Raw genomic sequence first — 16,252 nt, forward strand, 5'->3', positions numbered from 1 at the left:
CTTGGTGACATGACTTACGCCTTGATGATAGCATAGTTTGATTTAATCATATGTGCGTTATGTGTACGTCTCGCTCGTTGACAATAACTACTTTAACTCGCCTGGTACTCCGCACAATGCTTGGATGGCTGAGATAATGGCTCCTTCCGATACCTACTCAGCCCACCAACCAAGTATGATCCGTGGCAACCATGCCTAAGACCAACCTTTTGTGCAGAAGGTAAGGCCATGCGAGGTAGACATACGCAGAAGGAAGTAGTTAAAAGAAGGATTTTATTTTCACATGACCATACAATGTTATCGGGTGGTGCAGGAAGGATCTGTCAATAAACGTGATCGCCCCAATGTTTTTCTGCTACCTTTTGAACACAATGTTAATAAAGTAATAATCGGAACATAACGAATAAAATTTTTGGTTTTAATCCGATTTTCTTGGTACCATCCCGTTTTCCTTGTAGCGGGACATAATGGACAACGTGGAGAAGGGAGTTTCTTTCATAAACCAATCCTAGTCGTCGTTCTGTTTGCAGAAGTATGCAACAAACCTGCGCCAGTTGTTGTTTCGACCGCCATGGCCAACCAGGGCGGTGTGGCGCTGGCCGCTGCTATTGGTGTCAGAATATTGAATCGAGCGCGCTTCTAACCAACCACTGTCCATTCAGCATGGATATGTGGAGTATTGCATGTTTATGCTTAATCTCTGCTGTGGTCTCTATTTTTTTTTTTTTTTGCATGCTCTACTTCGGGGTACGATGTTTCATATTCTCATCGATCGCACTGGATTGGCAAATATGAGGTTCTTTTGCAGTGCACTTCCATCTTGCAGAGGCCAAGAAGCTTGGAAAACTTTTTTCTCTCTACTGTTCCTTCGACAGTCACTTAACCTCATTGCCTCAGCTTGCTTGCCTTTGCATCACGACAGTTGACTATCCAATCCAATCCAAAAAAAAAAAACCAATTTCATTCATTTTATATATTTCATCCCGTCTCCTTCGCTTTCTGGCTCAAGATCGATCCCTATTCTCCAAGATTTCACCCAATCAAAGGTGGTCTGTGCTTGCATAAAGTATCGTCATGTCTCATAGTGACGAGTATCTGGCTTACAGCAGTGTTATCCACGCTATCTTTATGAATACACAAGATAAGAACGTTCCATATGAGATGGATGCAGCTTACTACCAGTATCCATGGGAGTAGGAGGCACATGTAGCACATGCAGTGGTAATGGCTCGACAGCAAAGATTTTGGGACGGCGAGCGGAGTTCCAGCGATGACCTGAGTGCCATGTCAAATGATAGCCAAAGGCACTTTGTAGGTCCACTTGCTAGTTACCATGCTCACCCATTCCTTCAAATGGCTTCTCTTGGGAGCCTTGGCTGCTCAACATTCCGTAGCAGAACCATTGTTCCGTCAACAAAATCCTGATATCACTGTCAATAGCTTCAATACTGCACAAGAAGCCGCAGTCTTGCAAGCCACCACTGACCTGCTAGCGGCCGAATCCCTCGTCGCCTCATGCAGCAGTTGCATTTCCCTCCTCAAGGTCGTCAAGAACCTTGCCATTATTTCTGAAAGCCTTTTCCTATCGACATTAATCAGTGTCTGCAAACGTTCTGGATTTGACCCCATAGTGGTATGTTTCTGTGTAATTATCTCCGTACCGGAACAGTGTAACGGCCACTAAACCATTGCTTTACAGTGTGAAGGAACCATTAGGGAGCAAGGTCCGGTGTTGAGACATGTTCTTCGTGTAAGTGAACCTATTGTGGCGTAATGATCGCATGGAAAGATCGAGTGGCCCTCTGATAGCTATCTCGTAGACAATCAATGTTTCTGGAAAAGATGGTCATATCCTTTGTGCAGCTACCATCGATTCATGTCCATACCCTGGTGAGTTCCATCCTTCATGTTCATCTGTCATTGACTGTCTGTGGTGATGTTCATACGTTACTTTGTTAGTGGTGGACCAATGGAATCTCACGTTCCCATCGCCCAAGCCAGCGAATGCCCAGCCTCCAGCTCCTAGTGGCCAAGAAATAACAGTTCTGCATCTCAGTGATTGGCACGTGGATCCATTCTACGAGGTAAGTATGGAGGAGGAAACTAGCTCACTTACTACATAAATGCGCATGAGCTAATCCACCTTTTTTCAAAGATGGGTGCGGAAGCTGCTTGCGATAAGCCAATATGTTGCCGTCCCGAATTCACCAATTACGAAAACATCACACAGCCTGCTTCAATATGGGGTAAGTGGATCATCTTTTGGTCAACAACCTTCCCAAGGTATGTGAAGACTTATCACGTTGTATTCCATATCAGGCGCCTATACCTGCGATACACCAATCACATTGCTGGAATCCATGCTCGAGTATATCCCATCGGTAACTGATAAGTACGCCTTTGCTATACTTACTGGGGATGTCCCACCCCATGAAGTATGGTCTACCCTTCCCTACAACAAGACCCAAGGCATTGAAACATTATCATACGATCTCCTCCATGCTCATTTCGATACCCCGGGCCTGATTGATGCCAAATTGTACCCAGTGGTCGGCAATCACGAAGCCGCTCCCACCAACTTGTTTCCCCACAATGTGTCCCAGATTCCCAAGGGAGACGACAAACAATTTTTGAATTTGACGTGGTTATACGAAACCATGTCGGAAAGCTGGAGTGGCTGGCTAGAAACTGAAGCGACGTTTGAACTGGTCCATAACAGCGGTAGTTATGTAGCCTATCCCACGGACGGGCTTGTGATTATTGGACTCAACACCATGTTTTGCTACACTTTGAATTGGTGGAACATGGAAAGTGGAGGTGAAAAGGTATGTGGCGCTTGAGGAAATTGAAGCAATGTCAATTCGGTCAAACCTAACGTTTTGTGTCTCGTGAAAGGACCCCAACGGTATTTTCCAATGGATGATCCATCATTTGCAAATGGCTGAAGATGAAGGAAAGCGGGTTTGGATTATTGGCCATATTGCTCCTGGTGACAATACGTGTCTTCATGATTACTCCAACTACTATTACCAAATTGTCGAACGTTATGCTCCTCACGTCATTGCTGGCCAGTTCTTCGGTCACACACATCGCGACGAACTCGAGATCTTTTATGAAAACGCTAAACAAAAAGCTGGCAAGGCTATCTCTACAGCTTACCTTGCTCCTTCCATGACACCCTTCAGCATGATGAACCCTGGTTTCCGGTATGACCAACTACTGAATTTGCGACGTATAAGTCATTTGTATTTCTAACATGTGTCTGTTCTTGTAGTGTTTACAAAATCGATGCTGTGACATTCGAGGTTATGGACTCCCTTACCTATGTTGCCGATTTGGATCAAGTGGATGATTGGGAAGAAACTGGACCTGTAAGTAGTGCAGACGCTGTTGGCGAGAGTGAACCATCGACTTAACGTTTTATTCTCTCTGACCTTTCTTCAGAACTGGCATCTTGAATACTCTGCTCGCGAAGCATACTCATCTTCAGAAGCTTCACTTGGTCCCAAAGAACCACTGTCCCCCGCATGGTGGCATAACGTTACCAAATCCTTTGAAGAAAGCGACAGCATGTTTGAAAAGTACTACAACTTCAGAAGCAAGTCTTCTCCAGATCTACCTGAATGCGACCAAGCCTGCCGTACCAACTTGATTTGCGGCATTCGCGCTGGCAAGTCTGAGCTTCGATGCGACTATCAGCGCGACGACATGAACCAGACATCAGAGGTATCGCTGTTCTCCCAGCGCCAACGCAACCCTGAAAAGTTTGCCTACATGAAGGATTTGTGTAGTGGCATGGATCATTAGTGGCCTGGAACCTTTTTTTCAAGATGTGTATAGATAGGGGTTAGCTTGAAACGAAGTAGTAGTATACAATAGGCTATAGAAAAGAGCACATGTATGTTGTTGATGGTATCGATGATATTTATTGGTTGTAACAATATAGGAGCGTAAACACTCTCGTTCTATCATTAATGTACTGGTGGGTAAATGTTTATGAAAAATTAGGTTCCATGGGCAATGCAACTTTCTATGGGATTGGAGCCTTGAGATGCTGAGCCCCATTCTGCGATGGTGATACCCGTGGTGAAGACCATTCTGTGCAGAAATTGTTAGTGAAACGGAGCGAACGGCCCAAGAAGCCACAGGCGATTGCATCACTCCCACCCACAGATATAAAAGATACTTACGAGCAAACGCCAAACACAATGATGGCAATATCGGTACTTCGCTCCCATGTGGTGCGAGCTACAGCCTTGAGATGGAACAGGGGAGGGAAGATAAAGCAAAGTGGAACGCAGCAGAAGGAGCCAACAATAGAGACCTGTAAAAGCGGTGGAAAGATTAGATGGGGGTACGGATACTTTTGGATTGACAGTTCATCACAGCTCAGACACTTACAAATTTGTCCAAATCCTAGAGAGTGGGCAATTTAGATACGTGTTAGAGAATAAACCACAGGGTACACCGCCAACTCCAAACTCTAACTTACATTAGATCCACCTATAGCAATGGCAGCACACAAGAGCACAAAGAAAAATCTGAACACATTTTTCTGCCACTTGACCAGGTTGTTGTACTTGCCTGATCTCGTGAAGAGACCAGTTTCAATAATACGAATGGCCGGGAACAGCTGAAGAGGGATAGAAAGACAAATGGCAACAGAGTACAAAGTTTGCACAATAGACACCATAGGGTCACCGGTGGGCAGATTGAGCAAGATCACAGTTTGCACCTTATCGCCAAATGCCATATAAGAAATAGCTCCAACGGAAGTGAACAGGATGGTGATGAAGATCATGGTACCAGTCAGGACTCTTGGGAACTTGTGTGGTTCCTTCATAGACTCAGTGATAGGAATGACTAGATGACGACGGATCAGCTGACACAGTTGTAGACACAAAGCTTGGAAATCAAACACTTACCGAGACCAACACCCTCATACGTAAACACAGCGGTACCGATAAAGGAGGTGAAGTTCTTGGAATTGAACATGGCGATTTTACCAAGTCCAGTGGTAGCAAGCGTTAAGAAATCAAAATAGTACAGGTATGCCAATCCAAACAAGATGAAGACGTCGGCAATCAAGGCGAACACAGACAACTTCTGAATTCTTCTTATCATGGCCAATGGAATGAACACAAAACATTGCACCAGAATAAGCCAGGGTAGAGCTACGTTTGACCGGCAATTCGAGAAGGTGAGAACGAGTGACTGAAGGTTTTGAGCAACAAACACCATGTAGGCACACACAAATCCAATCTATACGCAGAAAGTTCTATGGTTATGCCAAATCGAGCGGAATGACGAATGTATAAAGGGGACCTTGTGTTTACCTGTGATAATGTGATGGCCACCAGTACCGAAAACCGCATGGAAGGGCCAAATAACTAAATCAAAACAAAAAAGTATGAGCAGCTATAGCACGGGGTGGTTTCCAGTTGTCCCACTTACAATTCCTCCCATATCACCAAAACTAGCGGTGACATGACTACGAGTTTTGACGAGGAGCAAGAAGGCATAGAGAGAAATGGACGCAATGCCTATCAACACAGCAACTGAAAAGGCCAACCCTCCGTTGTAAAATCTGTTTGGTTGGGAGCACAAATTAGAATGGCGCTAATTAATGGGACCTGACTTCGATTAGACTTTGTACTTACGCTTTTGGTAGGAACATGACACCTTTGTACAATTGAAAGTCAGAAAAAAAAAACTTTGCCTGCTGCGGGGAAGGTCCACTCCACTTACCTGTGCCAACAAATGACTTGAGTAACAAGAACACAGCTTTGGATGCAGTAGCGTTGCCTTGGGGTGGTTGGTCGTGCTTAGGAAGTAACGGCGTATTCTCATCTCGTCCATGTACAAGCCCAGCGGTTTCTTCATCATCCTCCTCTTCTTCATATCCTTCGTCGTCGTTCAAGTCTTCACCTCCAAAGTTACCGTAGAGACATAAGAAGTCGAAAAAGTTTTTGGTAATGTAATTGGGGGGAGCTTTGCCCTGCTCAACGGCTCTGTGAATGACATAATGACGACGGAAACCACCTGGCGCACGTAGGTCGGATGCCGTAGAATCATCAACGTCTCTTGCCGGTGGTAATGAGAATGATTTCGAGCGTTTTCGGCGATCCGCATGTTGTGAATCAACGTTAGCTGCCCACTTATAGATGCCATCGACAATGGAGCCGCCTGGTAGTTGATGAACAGCATTTTGATAATCTGCAGTGTCACGGTCATCATAGACTGATGAATGACCTGCATTACTTGCAGCATCAGAGTCGTACACACTATGGAGGGAGGGACTAGCTCTGCCACTGAGTTTGGGAGAACCAAATAATAAATGCTCCTTCACAACTCGAGCCACTTGTTCCTCTGGCAAATTAATCAAGCCATTTTCATAGGCTGCTACAGAGTTGGAAGGCACAGGTGCTCCATGAGCAGAAAAAAGATGCTCAGCCATATCTACGGGATGGTTAGGAAAACTTCTTCCGAAACTGGGGGCGGGAGAGGTGCCAAAGGGGGGAATAGCTGGTGGTAAGTTGGCAGCTTCAGCCATAATAGAGTTGTTGGTAGAGATGACCCTGGACAGGTTGGAACTTAGATCATCGTCAATGGGAAGCAACCTAGGCGAAAGGCCCTGTTGAGATTTCGACGATTCTGACATGACAAAGCAAAACGAATCTCTGAAAACAAAAAAACGAAACAGAGAAATTTCAAACGGTCTGACCATTTATGGCATTTTTTTATTCATTTTTGAATATGACGTTCCGCACAAAAAGATGCGTTTAACTTCGAATCTTTTAAAATACACCAAAATACTGTAGAGTTGCATGCCGTTGGTTAATAAGAATGTAATCCCCCTCATCTCGATAACAGAAATAAGCTCACCTTTTCACGGAAGGCATAATGGCCTGGTTGCTGTTTATTTTGCTCCGCTTCTTCGGTACTTTCCTCTTCTCGCATGCGTACCTGTTGTTCCACTCGATTCGCAGTCACGTCATTTTCAGAATGATGGTGCACAGGAATTGTTGCGTGCTCGCCTTGGTGTGCTTCAGCGACTTTTTGCATGGTAATCAACCGCCGTGACCATGCTCCAAAGTTTTGCTCACTGTTAGAAATCAGCTTCATACATGGGTGCTGGGGTACATCTTCATTTGAGTACCTGGAAGACGGGGAGTGTGAGTAGGGCCAACAAAGAAATGATTTTTAAAAAAAATCCACCAAATTGTTCTTACTCGTCTACAATAGTAGGTAACCAGTATACCAGACGTCCACCTAATCTCAACTGGCGAGCTGAAAACTCCAGTAGATCCATCAATACCTCTGACATTTCATATGGCTTTGTAGGAGGATAATAGTCATCCCGTCTAAAAATTTAATAATTAGAACGATTGTCCAATGCATATATGGGTGGTTCGCTCATGGTGATATTAACTTACTCATGCATAGGGAGGCCTTCATAAGTTCGCAAAGACACTTGTTTTTTTGAATTCTCCTTTCTCCCCAGTTTTTTGGCACCTGCACGTACACCATACGGAGCTAGTAAGGGAGAGTGAGGGGATTAGAATGCCACATTGCTTGGCCAATGCATACATACATGATATTTGTAAACGTCAACTTACGGTCAGTCACAATGGCATCAAGCCAATTGTCAATGCGCCATGGGTTATGACATATATCAAACGTCAGGGTATCAAGCACACGATCACCGAGATCATACTGAGCAATATTGGATTTGATACTGGATTTTCCCTTGCCTCGAATTTGACGACCATCAATATCCGAACCCAGCGTATATGCTCCGAAATGAGAACAGGTGAACAGGAAACTACCGGTGCCGACAAATGGATCATACACCAATTTACCAGGACCAGCAAGCGCTTGATTGGCCATGATCAACGATAACTCCGCATCCATGGACGTGGTTCCAAGGTAATTGCGTTTCTTGAGGTTGTATCGGTTGACGAGATCTCGACTACCGCTGGTCACCAGCTTGCCCAAGTACATTTTTTCCGCTTCAAACGTTCCAACCTTCATGTATTTTGATCGCTCAGATCCAAAATCAACCAGGATACTGAACTGGAATTGTGGGTTGGTCATGTCGATATCACCGTCGAAACCCAAGAAAGAGAACGAATTGATCATCTCTAAGGACTTCTTTGCAACAATGGTCGATCCGAACGCCGTGACGGAAAATTTGAATGATTTGCCCATATAGTGTGGCTAAGGCAAGAAGTGTTAAAAATGTGAGATTATGAATGGGGATTCCAGTTTCAAAACGAGTATGGCTATTTACCCATCGATCTGAAGTTTCTCTAACGGAAGCATGAAGTTCTTCAAGATTTTCTCCTTCACCCCACAATTCGTATATTGATCTATACAAGATCAATTTGAATGAGATTAGCTATCCTATGACACCCTTCATTGTAGATGGTTTAAGTGACGAATGGTGCTTTTACTTACTTTATGAGAATGGCTCGCTTGACGAGCTTTGCGGCTTCTTCGTCTGATTCGATTTCTACTTTAAGAAATGGACGCTATGGGGTAGAAGTAGACCATGGGTACGTCAATCATTTGATTAATAAAAGTGTTCTCGTTCACAATTGAAAAAAAAAAAAACGCATGGCCAAAATATGGTCTGTAACGTACGTCAAGGCGGTATTCGTCTCGGTTGAACTTGACGTTGACATTCTCTATGACTGCTAGAGACTCGAATTCAGGAAGTCGAAATTCATCGTGTGACTGAAAGGGAATCTCGGTTAGTATGCATTACAAAGGTTGTTCTACGGGTAGCGACTGTACTGACCTGTGCAAATTGCACCAAGTAGCTAGGCATGTTCTATGGAGTCTATAATGGGCGACTTTTTTTTTTCTTTCTGGATGCGAAATTATCAGACCTGCCCAAATTTCTGAGCGGTGGCTTAGATTCAACCCAGCCATCGCAAGACCGCTCGCCTAAAGAGGACCGTACGGCGAATACGCAAAATCCCTCCTTCTCCCTTAGATTTCGCTATGGTGAGCATACGTTCATGAACCATGATATACCCTATATGAATCTGGATACGACCGACGGATGCGACGGATGGATGTATCGATGGACGTAATCGATGGATTGATGGATGTGATGGACCTGCTCAAGGAACGGATTCAGTAAACCTGAGCGAATCGACATTACTCGACATTCAACCCATCCCTATTAACAAACCAGCTGTCCATTGCTACTCGTCTTCAAGGGATTCGAAATGTCCAACAGCCCATCGACACATTCGCACCTATCCTCTTCATTTATATTATACACTGCTTCATGACCTGACCACTAACGTATTTTCTTGATTCTTCCTTTTTCTAGTCCGGTTCATTCCAACGCCAAGTCGAAGTCGGCCGTGTCGTCCTTATCAACTACGGTGCTGATGCTGGCAAGCTCGCTGTCATCGTCGACATTGTTGACCACAGCCGTGCCCTCATCGACGGTCCCACCACCGGTGTCAAGCGTCAAGCTTTTGCCTACCGTCGTCTTACCTTGACTCCTTTGGTTGTCAAGGACTTGCCCCGTGCTGCTGGTGCCACCGCCCTCAAGAAGTCTCTTGAGAAGAACGAGACCATGGCTGCCTGGAACAAGACCGCATGGGCCCAGAAGCTCGCTAACCGCACACAGAGAAAGAACTTGGGCGACTTCGATCGTTTCAAGCTTTTGAAGTTTAAGAACCAGGTAGGTTAAGATACAAACCTCACCTCCACCCCCAATTCATTGCACTTGCTGACTGATTGAATTTTTGTATTTTAGCGTCGTGCTGTTGTTGGACCCGCTGTTGCTGCCCTTAAGAAGCAACAAGCTTAAGCGTTAACGTCATTCCCTCCAACAATTTGTTTCTCTCAAAATAAATAACGTTTTCTTCAAGAGGCCAGAGTGTGTGCATGTGTTTTGATATAGTGTAGACTGCACCTCGATATAGTTGAACAGAGGTCTTGTTTCTAATGACTCACCACCGTCCCTGTCAGTGCACACAAAGTCCGCCAATCCCATTGATGGATGTATAGCGTATAGGAATGTTCTTCTCTTGTATAGGAAGAGCCATGAACAGGGAACCACAATTGCAAATGGACATACGACGTTGATGGAACATCAAACATCTTCAAGTTGGAGCAATAGTAATGATGTGGGATTTTCATTTTGGTAAAAGTGTGAAGCAAGGTGTTTTTTTTTGGAATAAAAAGGCTCCGTGGCCATTTTGATGATTTAAAAGAAACAGATAACGAAAAGAAAAACAAAATATAGCGAGGAAAGCAATAAGAGCATGAGTGAGGCAGAGGGTGAACATAGCAAGATGGACCCGGATTGGTTTCAAGCACCAAGTGGAAATCGTTTGTCTTGTAGGGGTACATCATCGCCTATGCACACACTCGCAGGCTGGTTGAGATTATGTGCTCTCGGTAGGACCATCGGATTGATCCAAAGCAGCACGACACAACTGAGAAAGACGAGCCAATCGAGAACCTTCTTCATCATTGTCGCCTCCGTTAGATACATTAGCGCCAACTCCAGCAACATTGACATGCGGTGATGACGCAGCCGATGAGCTGCTTGTACTTGGTACAGGAGTCAGAGGCTGATGTGGCTTTTGCTCATCCTTGACATCCCCTGATAGAATCATGTTAATAAAATGAAAAATGACGTTGAGGGGGTAGTCGGGCGGACCATCAACTTACCGGGATGAACTTGTTGCAGGGGCCGAGATTGCTGGTGGGGCGAACCTTGGTATCCGTTATATGGGGAATGCTGTTGAGCATGAGGCATGGCAGAGTGAGTGGCATATTGATGCTGTCCACCCTGTTGGTTTTGACCATGCCCGTCTGCTCCTGGTACCATCTGCTGCACAGGGTAGGACATGCCAGGGTACACAGGGTTGACCATGTACTGTTGCGAAGCATACTGTCCATAGGCATCATAAGGCTGGCCATATTGGTTCAAGCCATTGGGGTAACCAAATGGCATCGAAGCTCTCATGTTCTGGGGATCATATTGAGGTTGTTCCGGACTGTTCTTGCGACGAGGGGTCCTTGCCTCTGGAGTAGAAGCCTCGCCATCTGCAGGCAATGAAATTTTTTTTTTTTAGTCAGGCTATCCAACCTCACATGTTCGATCTTATCATACACTTACCACCCTTCTGTCTTCGTTTGTAAGGACCACGCTTGACGCCTTTCTTTCGCTCTTTACGAGTAGAATTTACGCACGTGTTCGCAATTCCGTACTTTACGCAACGAGGACAGGGTCTAGCTTCATCACACTTTTTACAGGCCTTTTGACAATTGGCTAGAAAACAAAAACAATGCCAATGTTAGTACAATAGAGCGCTGACATGTCATATTTTAAGGTTGTCGCAGTTTGAAGACCCCTCGTGAAAACGCGTACGCGTTTCCAGCGCGTTTTCATTGTTTGCTAATTGGGAGCCCGCATCAAGATAGCCAAGCCGATTATCGGTTTCGGAAGAGGTGTGTGAGAGGCTATCTCCATGACCCAACATGGCGTGTGCGGGTACTCGGCATGTATCGACCAAACGCGCGCCCACGATGAAGCCTAGGGCTCACCGGAGGAAAAATCAAAGAGATACGGTACTTACTGCAGGCATTCTTGACTTGCTTTCTCTTTGCTGGCTGAGCGGTACCGGGAGATGGCGTGTTTGGTTCGCTGACACCGACGGGATGAGCTAGCTGAGGAAGGCCATTGTCAGCTTGCAACAGATGAGAGGAAGCATAAGGAGATGGAGCCTGGTAGCCAGGTGGATAGTAGGGCATTTGCTGCATGGTACCTAGCAAGATTATTGAAGCGGCGAAAAAGGCGGTTGGGTTTGCAAACAAAAAAAGTAATAACGTGGAATCAGGGTCCAGACGTTAGAGTGTAGAGATAAAGAAGTTGGCAGAATGAACCCAAAGTGACCCGACCCGAGAGAGATTAGGGTTGAGCAGAATGGAAGGAGAGAAAGTAAAATAAAAAATAATAATAAAAAAAAACAGAGTGTAGAAAAAAAAAAAAGATCACAGAGTATAAAAAAAAAATAAAAAAAAAAAATGGGTTATATAAAAAAGACTTGGTTAGTGAACTGTAGCTTTGAAATGAATGACTAAGCGAGACTCATCAAGTTGGGATCTTGAGCAAATGCGTTTTTCAAGCTCTCCATGGCTAGCAGATGAGACGCTCTGGCTGAATCAGTCAGTCGTAGTATTGCGGGGAGTAGGTCTCTACTCGATATGCTGAACAGGGCAGTGGTATTGAATATTCTGACCTGCCAGGTAGGTTAAAGATGAAGCGCCGCCAGAAATGTAGACATTTGGTGGGTCGAAACTTGCTTTAAACCAGAAAGACATCGTTTTGACCAGCGTAATCGATTAAGACCACCATGGGAAAATAGGCGTCTTGGTTGGTCTTGGCACAAACTGTCTGTCGATGTTGATAATATCTTTGTCGCCTTCCATCTCTCGATCCCGCCACCCCACCTTTCATAAAGACAACCGGCAATTAGAATAGTTACCTTGTTTGCCAACGGAGTACGAAGCGGAAAGTGGAAGTTAAAAAACCAATGAGAGGAAAAAAAAAAAGGCTGGTCGGTCAATGAAAAAGTACTGTAAACAAAAAAGTCCGACGACGACCCACGCAATTGTAAGCCACGGACAATCACGTGAAACGACGGTGACGTAGACCGCACCATCTCGAATCCCAAAGAACCCATCGATCATTGTCTGCTTGCCGATAACTCCGCAGCCATCTGCCAAACGTGAACGTCATTAATAGAAGACTAACGTCAAATCACAGACAGATATCCAAGCAGAGAAAGTATAACTATTGGCTATGGAATGTGGAAAAATAAGGATAGAGATAACTGACCCCAGAATAAGGAGCTTTTTTCAATCCTTCTGCATGCTGAAGGTTACAAGAAGACTATGAACAGCGAGGCACCGTACAGACCAGGCAATATTTGCCAAATCGAGCGAATTTTTTGTCTATGAATGAACAAGGCGAGAATGCGATAACAGCTGCGCTATCGAGTCAAGAGTATCTTCGGGAGCTGTTTAAACAGATATAGCACACAGTGACGACAAAAACACATTTGTTCTGTTGGATTGAGAAGATCCACACCAGAACACTATTTAAAGCTCACATGGACAAATTTTATATCTCAACAAAAAGAGTAAGCAGTAGAAAACTAATTAAAATATGTTTTATGTTTTTTAAAAAGGCTGACCCTCGAGCATTGTCAATGATATATGTATTCCATGTGTGTGAAGGAAACATTATTGGATTATACGAGGGAGTCAGATTCCGATGGAACTGTGTATATTGGACAATTGCCTCATCCAATATCCGTTTTCAAACTTAAATTTAGAGCTCGCAATGAGGATTACCAGTCTAGGATAGCACTTTGACAACTGAACGACCATTATACAATAACTGGTATACTTTCATGCAAAAAATAGTAAAAATATACTGCATTGGGCAGATTTTCGTTTGTATCCATTTCTTGATCTACAACAGCATTTAGCTTACATGGTTACCTGGAAATTGAGCATCGTATCCCACATGGTGAGCATATGACAGCAACCGATATGGTGATGTCCAGTGATGGGACCACACTCTGTTTCCACCTAGCCAAAGTGCGCGAGTCTAGCAATAGTAGAGGTCCACTTTTTCAGTATTCTTCGCAGTCATTATGCACACCGCACTGACTGCGGCAAGCGGACTGATCGTTAGCCATAATCGCAACACGGACCAAAAGTTACTACTCTGAATAACATACGACATACTTGTTATTCGTTCAAAAGTGCTTAAGATATCAATCGAGCTGTAAATTATAAAAATTAACGCTAATGAAGGGTTTATCTATCTAGTCAAAATATACAATTGGAAGTATGGCCTGAACCGCAGTTCACAACTATGGTAGCAATTGTTGATTCTCCGGTCTGCCTACCGAAACATATCAAGTTTTAAAGTTACTTCCATTTTTTCGATCGTTATATAAGGACGAGGGCCAGTTGAGCCAAACTCTCCTCACATTCAGTTGATCTTTGGCAGTTTCACTACTCTTGCATTCTCGAAAGAATGACTGTCCAGGCTTATACCATATACCCAACCAAAAAATATAATCGCGAACCTCCGCCATCGTCGATCGTACTGCATGGTCTGGATCTTCTCAGCTCTCCCATTCAAATCCATAATCACCGGTTCTTTCATCCCGCGAACGGTGCTTTTTCTGATGTAATTAATAACCTGAAGTCCTCTCTTGCTGAAGCACTCGAGTTGTATCCACCGGTGACAGGAACCGTAATAGACAATGAAAAGGGTGAGACGTGCATAGCCGTGGACGCCGAACATATATTGGGTACTCCATTTTTGGTCGATACGAAAGATACGCCATATACTGGCGATTCAGAAGATCTATCTCCTCGTACTGATGTGGTACTGCCTCCATTATCAAGCATATTAGCAGTGAAAGTGACTCAGGTAATGATCCATACCGTTTGGCATTCTTATATCCGCTCAATCTGAACATGAATCAATTTTTATAATAGTTTTCCTGCGGAACCATTGCTGTAGCCTCCTCTTTTAACCATCAAGTCGCTGATCTACGCGGATTCCTCGATTTTCTTGAAGTATGGGCTCAGCTCGCGCGAGGTGAAAGCCCTGATTTCACAAGAATTCCAGTAGATTGGTCCCGCAATCCTGGACAATATTTTCCACGTGTGATCAAGCAAGCAACAGAAGAAATATATCCATCTCCTCCACCCTTCTCAGTCTCACCTACTCCAGTCACAGCCCCAGCTGCATACTTGCTGGTACCGTCGGTGGTTTCAAGGTGGAAGTTCTCCAAAAATTCGATGGAACAAATGAAGAACGATTTCTCACCTCCTGCATTATCGAATGAAACCAAGTCTGGTCTCTGGATTTCGTCGGGCGATGCACTTGCTGCTATTGTGTCTGGTGTCATTACACGTGCTCGTCATATTGGAAAAGTACCGAGATTAAAGGGGAGGGCTAGCGAAGAGTCACACATCGAAAACGTTGCTATGGCCGCTGATGGTCGCGATAGATCTGTTCATGCCAAGATGTCTGGTGGACAGTACTTTGGAAACTTCAATAACCTTTGGAGTGCCGAGATTTCTCGATCCGATCTTTTGTCCTCCACTCCCGACGCAGCTTCTCGTGTCGCTCTCGCTATTCGAAGTGGCTTAAATATCCACCTTTCACCAGAAGCCATCGCCAGAAGGATTGCATTTTTCGACGATGAAAAAAATACCCAACCTCCCGGTCGTATAGATTGGGCAGCGGATATCATTTTAACCAATTGGTGTCGATTCGACTTGCAGGGCCCAGCATTCGATTTGGGATGGGGAAAGCCGTTCAGCTCAACGTCGGGTGGCGGTACTGTGTTTCCTCCTGGATACTGCCTTATGACGCAGGATAAGGACTCTGGAGATGTTACTGCTATGATAACTGTAGAGCATGCCGGTGCAGATGCTTTGAAGGCTGATGCATTGTTGAACAAGTATGCAACTTTAGAAACAGCCTTTTAAGTGCTTGCTGTAACCCCTCCTCCTTCCAAAAAATAAAATAAAAGAAAGCGGTTTCATTGTATGTGTTATTTTAGAACAAGCTACCTTGATACCTCTGCAATATATATTTCAACACCCTGCTGGAAATTCTCTATCATAGTCGGAATAGGATATATACTATGTTTTGCGATAGGTTTCCATCAGTAACCTCATCGTTATTTCATCTTTTCAAAAACGCCAATTGGTATTACTGATCAGATTCATTTGAAATACAATACTGAATCAGAGACGGCGATGAAGCCCAAGTGTATTGGTAAGCTTGAGTTTCTCGAGACGAAAGGATGGGTTTTATACTCGTCTATCGCGTTGTTGCAAAGACTGGGCTAACAGTCTCGTCGTTGATGTGAAATTCAATCATGACGGTAAGCAGGAGAGCTGATTTTGTACACCCCTCAGCACCAATGGAATACGGCATTGACTGATTTTATATAATACCCTTTTCTATTGGATAAGGCTCATCGATGAAGTAGCGCATTAGTCAAGCATACGTATCATGTTGAAGATAAGCAAAAGTTGTTTCTGCCATTGCAGCCAATAGTAAAGAAATCGAAATTTTACAATTTTATAGTGTCCGGCAAAACATAACTCTGATTTGGAAAACAGTCGAGTGATACGGATTTTGCTTGTTGTACAGAGGCTTAACTCTTCAAAA

The 16,252-nt window shown here is 44.3% G+C and overlaps 5 protein-coding genes across 5 annotated transcripts; 3 read left to right on the plus strand and 2 right to left on the minus strand.

The window, feature by feature from the left end:
• Positions 1–1,212: 1,212 nt before the first annotated feature.
• On the plus strand, positions 1,213–3,816 carry K450DRAFT_229173 (uncharacterized protein). Its single transcript, XM_051587046.1, has 9 exons — positions 1,213–1,633; positions 1,700–1,750; positions 1,821–1,890; positions 1,960–2,084; positions 2,156–2,246; positions 2,320–2,825; positions 2,896–3,206; positions 3,275–3,371; positions 3,445–3,816. Exons 1-9 carry the CDS (start codon positions 1,334–1,336, stop codon positions 3,805–3,807), a joined length of 1,914 nt encoding a protein of 637 aa, XP_051447137.1. The 5' UTR covers positions 1,213–1,333; the 3' UTR covers positions 3,808–3,816.
• A 2,888-nt stretch (positions 3,817–6,704) lies between these two features.
• K450DRAFT_229184 (uncharacterized protein) lies at positions 6,705–8,866 on the minus strand. The gene is made up of 9 exons (XM_051587047.1): positions 8,804–8,866; positions 8,647–8,739; positions 8,461–8,534; positions 8,294–8,372; positions 7,620–8,220; positions 7,437–7,536; positions 7,233–7,364; positions 6,886–7,159; positions 6,705–6,815 (listed from the first exon to the last, which is right to left on the minus strand). The coding sequence occupies exons 1-9, from the start codon at positions 8,831–8,833 to the stop codon at positions 6,798–6,800; spliced, it is 1,401 nt and encodes a 466-aa protein (XP_051447138.1). The 5' UTR covers positions 8,834–8,866; the 3' UTR covers positions 6,705–6,797.
• Positions 8,804–9,902, plus strand: K450DRAFT_229191 (uncharacterized protein). Its single transcript, XM_051587048.1, has 3 exons — positions 8,804–9,012; positions 9,347–9,706; positions 9,782–9,902. Exons 1-3 carry the CDS (start codon positions 9,010–9,012, stop codon positions 9,833–9,835), a joined length of 417 nt encoding a protein of 138 aa, XP_051447139.1. The 5' UTR covers positions 8,804–9,009; the 3' UTR covers positions 9,836–9,902.
• A 316-nt stretch (positions 9,903–10,218) lies between these two features.
• Positions 10,219–12,044, minus strand: K450DRAFT_229200 (uncharacterized protein). Its single transcript, XM_051587049.1, has 4 exons — positions 11,616–12,044; positions 11,156–11,308; positions 10,705–11,082; positions 10,219–10,636 (listed from the first exon to the last, which is right to left on the minus strand). The coding sequence occupies exons 1-4, from the start codon at positions 11,797–11,799 to the stop codon at positions 10,416–10,418; spliced, it is 936 nt and encodes a 311-aa protein (XP_051447140.1). The 5' UTR covers positions 11,800–12,044; the 3' UTR covers positions 10,219–10,415.
• Positions 12,045–14,089: 2,045 nt separating this feature from the next.
• K450DRAFT_171309 (uncharacterized protein) lies at positions 14,090–14,536 on the plus strand (the record flags this gene model as incomplete). The annotated part of the gene is made up of 1 exon (XM_051584140.1): positions 14,090–14,536. One exon carries the CDS (start codon positions 14,090–14,092, stop codon positions 14,534–14,536), a length of 447 nt encoding a protein of 148 aa, XP_051447141.1.
• Positions 14,537–16,252: the final 1,716 nt, after the last annotated feature.

This window comes from Umbelopsis ramanniana, assembly GCF_025399195.1.
Source record: "Umbelopsis ramanniana AG unplaced genomic scaffold K450scaffold_11, whole genome shotgun sequence".
Classification (NCBI taxonomy): Eukaryota; Fungi; Mucoromycota; class Umbelopsidomycetes; order Umbelopsidales; family Umbelopsidaceae; genus Umbelopsis; species Umbelopsis ramanniana.

What these genes read in the sequence shown, in the direction of transcription:
- K450DRAFT_229173 (XM_051587046.1), top strand. Translation starts at nt 1,334, where the DNA reads ATGCTCACCCATTCCTTCAAATGGCTTCTCTTGGGAGCCTTGGCTGCT. An exon ending in TGTTGAGACATGTTCTTCGT is followed by an intron (nt 1,751 to 1,820) that starts GTAAGTGAACCT and finishes GCTATCTCGTAG; the next exon opens with ACAATCAATGTTTCTGGAAA. An exon ending in ACAGCCTGCTTCAATATGGG is followed by an intron (nt 2,247 to 2,319) that starts GTAAGTGGATCA and finishes ATTCCATATCAG; the next exon opens with GCGCCTATACCTGCGATACA.
- K450DRAFT_229184 (XM_051587047.1), bottom strand. Translation starts at nt 8,833, where the DNA reads ATGCCTAGCTACTTGGTGCAATTTGCACAG. An exon ending in GAGACGAATACCGCCTTGAC is followed by an intron (nt 8,535 to 8,646) that starts GTACGTTACAGA and finishes TCTACCCCATAG; the next exon opens with CGTCCATTTCTTAAAGTAGA. An exon ending in TGATGCCATTGTGACTGACC is followed by an intron (nt 7,537 to 7,619) that starts GTAAGTTGACGT and finishes CTCCCTTACTAG; the next exon opens with CTCCGTATGGTGTACGTGCA.
- K450DRAFT_229191 (XM_051587048.1), top strand. An exon ending in TTTTGAAGTTTAAGAACCAG is followed by an intron (nt 9,707 to 9,781) that starts GTAGGTTAAGAT and finishes TTTGTATTTTAG; the next exon opens with CGTCGTGCTGTTGTTGGACC.
- K450DRAFT_229200 (XM_051587049.1), bottom strand. Translation starts at nt 11,799, where the DNA reads ATGCAGCAAATGCCCTACTATCCACCTGGCTACCAGGCTCCATCTCCT. An exon ending in CAAACGAAGACAGAAGGGTG is followed by an intron (nt 11,083 to 11,155) that starts GTAAGTGTATGA and finishes CATTGCCTGCAG; the next exon opens with ATGGCGAGGCTTCTACTCCA. An exon ending in CCTGCAACAAGTTCATCCCG is followed by an intron (nt 10,637 to 10,704) that starts GTAAGTTGATGG and finishes TGATTCTATCAG; the next exon opens with GGGATGTCAAGGATGAGCAA.